Source organism: Salvelinus sp. IW2-2015, unplaced genomic scaffold, assembly GCF_002910315.2.
Source record: "Salvelinus sp. IW2-2015 unplaced genomic scaffold, ASM291031v2 Un_scaffold2864, whole genome shotgun sequence".
Taxonomy (NCBI): Eukaryota; Metazoa; Chordata; class Actinopteri; order Salmoniformes; family Salmonidae; genus Salvelinus; species Salvelinus sp. IW2-2015.
Window position 1 is genome coordinate 40574 of NW_019944164.1, and position 7680 is coordinate 48253.

The 7680-nt window shown below is 47.9% G+C and overlaps 1 protein-coding gene across 1 annotated transcript in view; it reads left to right on the forward strand.

Annotated features, from left to right (window-relative positions):
- LOC112074882 (upstream-binding protein 1) overlaps positions 1 to 7680 on the forward strand; it is a 30382-nt gene that overhangs the window by 21164 nt on the left and 1538 nt on the right. The window contains exons 10-12 of the mRNA XM_024141966.2: positions 1825 to 1928; positions 2018 to 2072; positions 2189 to 2283. Of these exons, the coding sequence (XP_023997734.2) occupies positions 1825 to 1928; positions 2018 to 2072; positions 2189 to 2283 (254 nt within the window). The remainder of the gene's footprint in view (positions 1 to 1824; positions 1929 to 2017; positions 2073 to 2188; positions 2284 to 7680) is intronic.

Genomic DNA, 7680 nt, shown 5'->3' on the forward strand with positions numbered 1-7680 from the left:
CTACAGATACGGAGCCGACAGATACTACAGATACGGAGCCTACAGATACTACAGATACGGAGCCTACAGATACTACAGATACGGAGCCTACAGATACTACAGATACGGAGCATACAGATACTACAGATACGGAGCCTTTGAGTGGAAAATTGATCAGACAGCACTTTTATAAGTCCAATCATGGCGCAACAATTCTAAATGCATTTGTGTGTTAAAAGGTTTTCTTGAGGGACCAACATTAAAAATGGCAACTGTTTTTATTTTTCAACTGGTAACTGAAGCGCGCTTCCCATTCACCAGTCAAATGCGTAGGTAGGCAACGGAAGGCTGTATTTACTTATCTTGCTCCTTTGCACCCCAGTATCTTTACTTGCACATTCATCTTCTGCACATTCTACCATTCCAGTGTTTAATTGCTATATTGTAATTATTTCGCCACCACGGCCTATTTATTGCCTTACCTCCCTTTTCTTACCTCATTTGCACTCACTGTACATAGACTTTTTGTTTTCTTTTTTTCTACTGTATTATTGACTGTTTTGTTTATTACATGTGTAACTCTGTGTTGTTGTTTGTGTCACACTGCTTTGCTTTATTCTTGGTCAGGTCGCAGTTGTAAATGAGAACTTGTTGTCAACTAGCCTACCTGGTTAAATAAAGGTGAAATAAATAAAATAACAAAAGTCTGGCTTCACCAGCGCGTCACACCACTTTGAGCTGGAGGCAGCTTTCTGGAAACCTACAGATGCTTCAGTGTTTCAAAACGTTTTTTTTTTTAAATCTTTTTTTTTCTTTTTTCCCCCCCAATTTCGGGTATCCAATTGGTAGTAGTTACAGTCTTGTCTCATCGCTGCAACTCCCGTACGGACTCGGGAGAGGYGAAGGTCGAGAGCCGTGCGTCTTTCCGAAACACAACCCAACCAACCCGCACTGCTTCTTGACACAACGCCCACTTAACCCAGAAGCCGGCCGCACCCAATGTGTCTGAGGAAACACCGTACACCTGGCGACCTGGTCAGCGTGCACTGCGCCCGGCCTATTGTTTCAAACCGGAACGTTTTACTACATATATTATGAGGCGTGTTTCAGTAGCCTAGGCAAAATCCCACCGTATCCATGGAGACAATTATTTTATAAAGACGTCCATGTGCCATAGAAACCAGTAGCCTATTTCTCTCCGGTTTTATTGGTTGTCAACGTTCTTTCGTCGTCCGGTAGCCAAATGCACATTGACGCGTAGCCTACTGCCTATAATGTGAAATAGTAGTTTATCAACATTAAGCTAAACGTTCTGATCTGTTGAGTCAGACTCATTGCTTTTTTAGCATGTTTGTATGTAACCAAGGTCTACTGGTTGAATGAATTTGGGATCTGTCGTCCCAGAGTCTGTTTGGCAATAGGCTATTTCTTTCTCGACAAGCTGACCAATAGAATAGGTCAACTGTTCTACTATGAGGTACAGTAGATTTACAGACTAGTGATTTTGCTGTTCGTTACTCGTCTTGTTGACCTGAGGAAAAGTACACGTGGACAGTTATTCCAACATCTTTAAAGTGTAGGAAGGACACACGTCATTGCATCCTCKYAGGTTCAGTTCGTATGAATTACTATCATCTAAAATGTGATTTCTGTCATTCTGACAGACAGTGAGTGGACGCCCTAATCGGGTTAGTCACCCAACTCGTATGGTAAATGTCTCAATTAAAATGGTGCCGTTCAAATGTCCGGCGCCGCATTTTCCAAACGGAAACCCTGCTTAGTAGGTGGTGACAGCAATGCTTTATGGTAGTGTGTTGTTGTGACGTCTCTCTTCTCTCTGGTCAGTGTTCTCCGTGGCCTGATGCCTACGTCGGCCCTCCCCGGACGGCTGGTCCCTCCTTCACCTCCACACCCCTCTCCACGTACACTGCCTCCTCTGTACCCGACAGGTGTGTGTGAGCGTTCAGGGATAGAGAGAAAGGAACTCTGTCTGTGTGGACATAGTGAGATAATGCTGACTGTGACTGTTGTATTCCAGTGGCTCATCGTCGCCCAATCACCAGGCAGACCCTGTCAGCCAAGTCGTCACAGAGGTCAGTATACACCACACACATTCTCATGGACGTGTCTCAAATCCTGTAAAAACTTCTCATGTTGAAAATCAATCCCCCCCAACTCACACTCTCTCTCTGTCTCTGTCTCTCTCCAGCAACTCAGTCCTACAGCCACCATCCCGGAGACTCAGAAGTGGCTTGTCAAAAACCGCTTCAACAGCTACGCACGGCTCTTCTCCCACTTCTCAGGTACCCACTCTTTCCCTGGTCCCTAGTGTAAGTTGAGTTGTTAAAGACAGCCTGTTGAGTTGTTAAAGACAGCCTGTTGTGTTATTAAAGACAGCCTGTTGAGTTGTTAAAGACAGCCTGTTGAGTTATTAAAGACAGCCTGTTGAGTTATTAAAGACAGCCTGTTGAGTTGTTAAAGACAGCCTGTTGAGTTGTTAAAGACCACATCTAGTGGGGAAATACCACAGTGTGCATCACAGCGGCGCAAATTTTGTGACCTTGTTGCCACAAGAAAGGGCAACCCAAGTGAAGAACAAACACCATTGTAAAATACAACCCATTATTTATGTTTATTATTTGTAACGTTGAATCGTTTACACATTCATTTACCAACACTGTATATAGACATAATATGAACATTTGTAATGTCTTTATCTCTTTTGGAAACTTTACTGGAGAGTGTTTAATGTTTTACGTGTTATTTTTATGATTGTTCATTAATCTAACTTCACCTTGTTTTTTTCAATGTAAACACTATGTTTCCAGTTCCAATAAAGTCCCATTGAATAGAGGGGGGTTATTTGAGAGGGAGAGAGGGTGTGAGAGCCGAGTGAGGAGGAGGGGTAGTGAGGTAGCTGGAGAGAGTGCAGGGTGTGCGTAGAGGAGAGAAGAGGGGTGTTAAAGAGGGTGCACTGTTGAGAGAGAGAGGTGGGTGTGGAGGAGAGAGAGGGGTGTGTGTGAGCAGAGACGGAGGGGTGTGTGTGAGAGATGAGGGGTAGTGTCTAGAGAGAAGAGGGTGCTGTGTGATAGGAGAGCGGGGTTGAGGGTGTGTGAGAGAGAGAGGGTGTGTGTTGGAGAGAGAGGGGGTGTGGTGTTTGAAGGCAGTGAGTTAGTTGAGAGAGGCGTGGGTGTGGTGAGAGAGGTGTGTGTTGGAGAGAGCGGGTTGTGTGTGTGTGAGAGAGAGGGTGGTGGGGTGTCGTGTGGATCTGAAGAGAGAGAGGGTGTGGTGTGTGTTTGAGAGAAGAGGGGTGGTGTGTGTGTGAGAGAGAGAGGGTGGTGTCTGACTTGTGGCTGTGAGATAGAGAGGGGTGGTGTTGGTTTTGGAAAGAGAGAGAGGGTGGTGAAATGTGTCGTGAGAGAGAGAGATGAGATGGGAGGTGTGTGTTGAGAGAGGGAGAGGGGTTGTGTGTGAGAGAGCGTAAGGGGGGTGTGTGTAGCGAGAGGGGTGTGTGTGTGAGAAGAGAGCGGGGCTGAGAGAAAAAGTGGGTGTGAGAGAGAGGGGGGGTGAAGAGAGGGGGTGTATAATGTGTGTGAGAGGAGTAGGGGGGGTGTATTGTGAGAGAAGAGGGCGGGTATGTGAGACGGGGGGGTGTTGTGTAGTTGAGAGAGAGGGGGTATGTGTGAGGACGGAGGGGTATGTGTTGAGAGAGGGCGTATGTGAGAGAGAGTGGGGTATGCTGAGACGGGGGTATGTGTGAGAACGGAGGTTATGTGTGAGAGAGGGGGCGTATGTAGAGACGCGGGGGGTGTGTGGTGAGAGACGGGCGTATTGAGACGGGGGGTGTTGTGTTGTGAGGAGGGGCGTGTGTGAGACGGGGGTATAACCGCCATGTGCTGAGAGAGAGAGGGGGGTTGGTGTGGTGAGAGAGAGAGGGGGGTGTGTGTGAGAGAGAGAGGGGGGTGGTGTGTTGAGAGAGAGAATGGGGGGTGTGTCGTGTTAGAGAGAGAGGGGGGTGTATGGTGTTGGAGAGAGAAGAGGGGTGGGGGTGTATGGAAATGTCCCAATGTGTTGCTTAACATGTCTCTGTGTTCCTCAGGTCGGTGGCCCACGGTTGGACCCTCTATGTGTGTCCAGGGAGTGTTGAGGTAGAGAGCCCCCTGCTTGGAGAGGACGCAGTGACAGCCAGAACAGAGAGCGCAGGGACCCACACCTCATTTATTACGGTCTGTTGGTTTGAGTTTGTTTAAATGGCCAATCTGCAGTTTTTCCAATCCACTTTTTTAAATCCCCATCAAAACCATGATTTATGCTTGTTTTACTCCAATTGTTTGCAAACCAGTTTAGCCTGGAAAATGGTCATGGAATTGGTTTTTTCCAAGCCCGTGCATCCTAGGTGTTGAAATTTTATCCAGGCCCTTTCTCAAAACAGTTGCAGGGTTTTGAAATGCAGACGGAACCCTTTTGTAAAAATATTTTTACTTTTGTACTTACTCCAGAAAGAATGGGAAAGCGCATGATAAACAGAAATGTTAAAGGCCTGCGTCTCCATTCTACTGTATTTTTCACATCGGTTTTAGTTGTGGTGTGTGGGTGTGTTGGTTGTGTGTGGTGTGGGTGTCAGTGTACCATGCTCTGTACCTGGAGGAAGCTGACTGCGGCTGAGGTGATCAGGAAAGATGGCGTGTGTGTGTAGTGTATTCCACTGGGGACAGAATCAACCAGCGTCTACCGACAAGGACCCACAGGAATTACACATACTGCTGAGTGACCAGGTACACCACACACACACACGGCGAGTGACCAGGTACACATACACAACCACTGCTGAGTGACCAGGTACACATAACACACAACTGCTGAGTGACCAGTACACATTACACCCACACTGCTGAGTGACCAGGTACACATACACCACACTGCTGAGTGGACCAGGTACACATTACACACACTTGCTGAGTGACCAGGTACACATACACACACTGCTGAGTGACCAGTTACCACACACACATACTGCTGAGTGACCAGGTACACATTACACACACTGCTGAGTGACCAGGTACACATACCACAAAACACTGCTGAGTGACCAGGTACACATTACCACACACTGCTGAAGACCCAGGTTACCACATACAACACACTTGCTGAGTGACTAGGTAACAACACACACATACTTGGCTGAGTGCCAGGTTACACACACCCACACACCACAACATACATGCTGAGTGACCAGGTACAACACACCACACACATACTGCTGAAGTACAGCACAGTGACCAGGGGACACATACACACACTTGCTGAGTGGGACCCAGGTACACACACACATATTGCTGAGTGACCAGTTACCCCACCACACACATACTGCTGAGTTGCCAGGTACACACCACACATAACTGCTGAGTGACCCAGGTACACACCACACACACACACATACTGCTTGAGTGAACCAAGTTACACATACCACACCACTGCTGAGTGACCAGGACACACACACAATACTCTGAGTTGACCCAGGTACACACAACACACACATACTGCTGAGTGGACCAGGTACACACACACACACACACACACACACATACTGCCAGTGACCAGGTACACACACACACACACATACTGACTTTGAGTGACCAGGTACACACCACACACACATTTACTGCCTGAGTTGGACTAGGTACACACACACACACACATACTGCATGAGTACAGGTACACACACACACTGCTGAGTGATTAGGTTACACACACCCACACACACAACACACATTACTTGCTTGAGTGACTAGGTTACACACACACCACACCATTACTTGCTTGAGTGACTAGGTACACACACACACCACACACACACACATACTGTCTGAGTGACCAGGTACACACACACACACATTACTGCTGGAGTTGACCAGGTACACACACAACATACTGCTTGAGTTGACCAGGTTACACACACACACTGTTCCAGTACCAGGTTTACACACACACACACCACACACACCCACACACACACACACACACTTACTGAGTAGTGACCAGGTACACACACACCCACTGCTGAGTGACCAGGTTACACACACACCACTGTCTGAGTGACCAGGTACACACAACACTGCCTGATTAAGTGACCCAAGTAGAGGTGGAATGTTCTCTTCCATCAGGTGTTTGCATTATATTTACCTACTGCCTAATGTGTCCACCCTAACCCTTCCCCCCCTTCAAGCCTATTCAGGAAGTACTGGGGTGCACCATTCAAAACAGTCCCCCAACCAGACTGTGCATCACAGCTTAGTGGGACCCGTTGATTGACTTTGATAACTGTATCAAGCTAGACCTTAACAATAACTGGTTTCAGTTTATTGTCCCAGTTTTTAAAACCTAGATTTTATTTAACCTGTAACATTTCTTGTGTTAATGTTATCGAATGTTATTTCCCAGATGGTACAACTTACGGACGAGAGCTTGCTTTTCTTGAGTCCGGCAACAATCCAAACGGTATGGTGACCATAGTCAGACATTTCTGTTCTGGACAAACTTTCCTTTTCTAGTTTGACCCTCAATTGCCTAACGCTCTCTCTCTTCTTCTGTCTTCTCTCCACTCTCTCTCTCTCTCCTCTTCTCATCTCTCTCATCTCTCTCTCTCCTCTCCCCTCTCATCCTCCTCCTGTCTCTCTCTTGCTCCTTCTCGGTCTCTCTCATCTTCATTCTCTTCTCTCTTCTCGCATCCATCTCTCTCTCTTCCAATCTCTCGCTCTCTCTCTCGTTCCATCCTCTCTCTCGCTCTCTCTTCTCGCTCCATTCTCTCTCTCTCTCTCCATCTCTCTCCGCTCCATCTCTTTCGGTCTGGTTTCTCTCTAGATGAAAAACGGGGGGAGGGGCTCCACCAAATGGGGAGGGGCGTTCACTGGTCTTTGTTGAAGTAGACCCATTAGAGGATGAGAGTTGCGATGAACATCACTCAACACTCCTCCGTCTGTTGGAAGGGAGCAGCCCTCCATCCCTTCCCTCTCCTATCGTTCAGAATGCCGTGTGTAAGGCAGACGGACAGAGAAACTGCGGCCTTGTTAATGTTTTTAGGAAATCTGACGCGGCGTGACCACTGTTTCATATTTTGGAAAAAACACTATTTACTGAGTGGGGACGACTTTTGTAATTTTTTTATTTTTCTTAAATTGTTTATATTGTTTGTACTGAGAGGTGAGGGAGGCTGCCCCCCCACAAGAGAGAAGAGTCATATAGAGGAGGCTGCCCCCCCACAGAAAGAGAGAGTCATATAGAGGGAGGCTGCCCCCCCCCCCCCCCCCCACAGTTCATATAGTAGGGGGAAGCTGCCCCCACAGAGAAAAGTCATATACAGGGAGAGAGGAGGCTGCCCCCCCCCCCCCCCCCCCCCCCCCACAGAAAGAGCATATAGAGGAGGGAAGCTTGCCCCGTCACAGAGAGAGAGAGTTCATATAGGGGGGAAGGAGTGCCCACAGGACAGAGGAGAGGGAGGGCTGCCCCCCACAAGGAGTCAGGAGAATTCTGCCCCCACACAAGAGAGTCATTTAGGGAGAGACTGCCCAAAGAGAGAGCATTAGAGGAGAGAGGAGGCTCCCCAAACGGCAATGATAGTCCCCCCACACAGAGAGAGAGTCATATAGAGGAGGAGAGGAGGCTGCCCCCCCCACACAGAGAGAGAGTCATATAGAGGAGGAC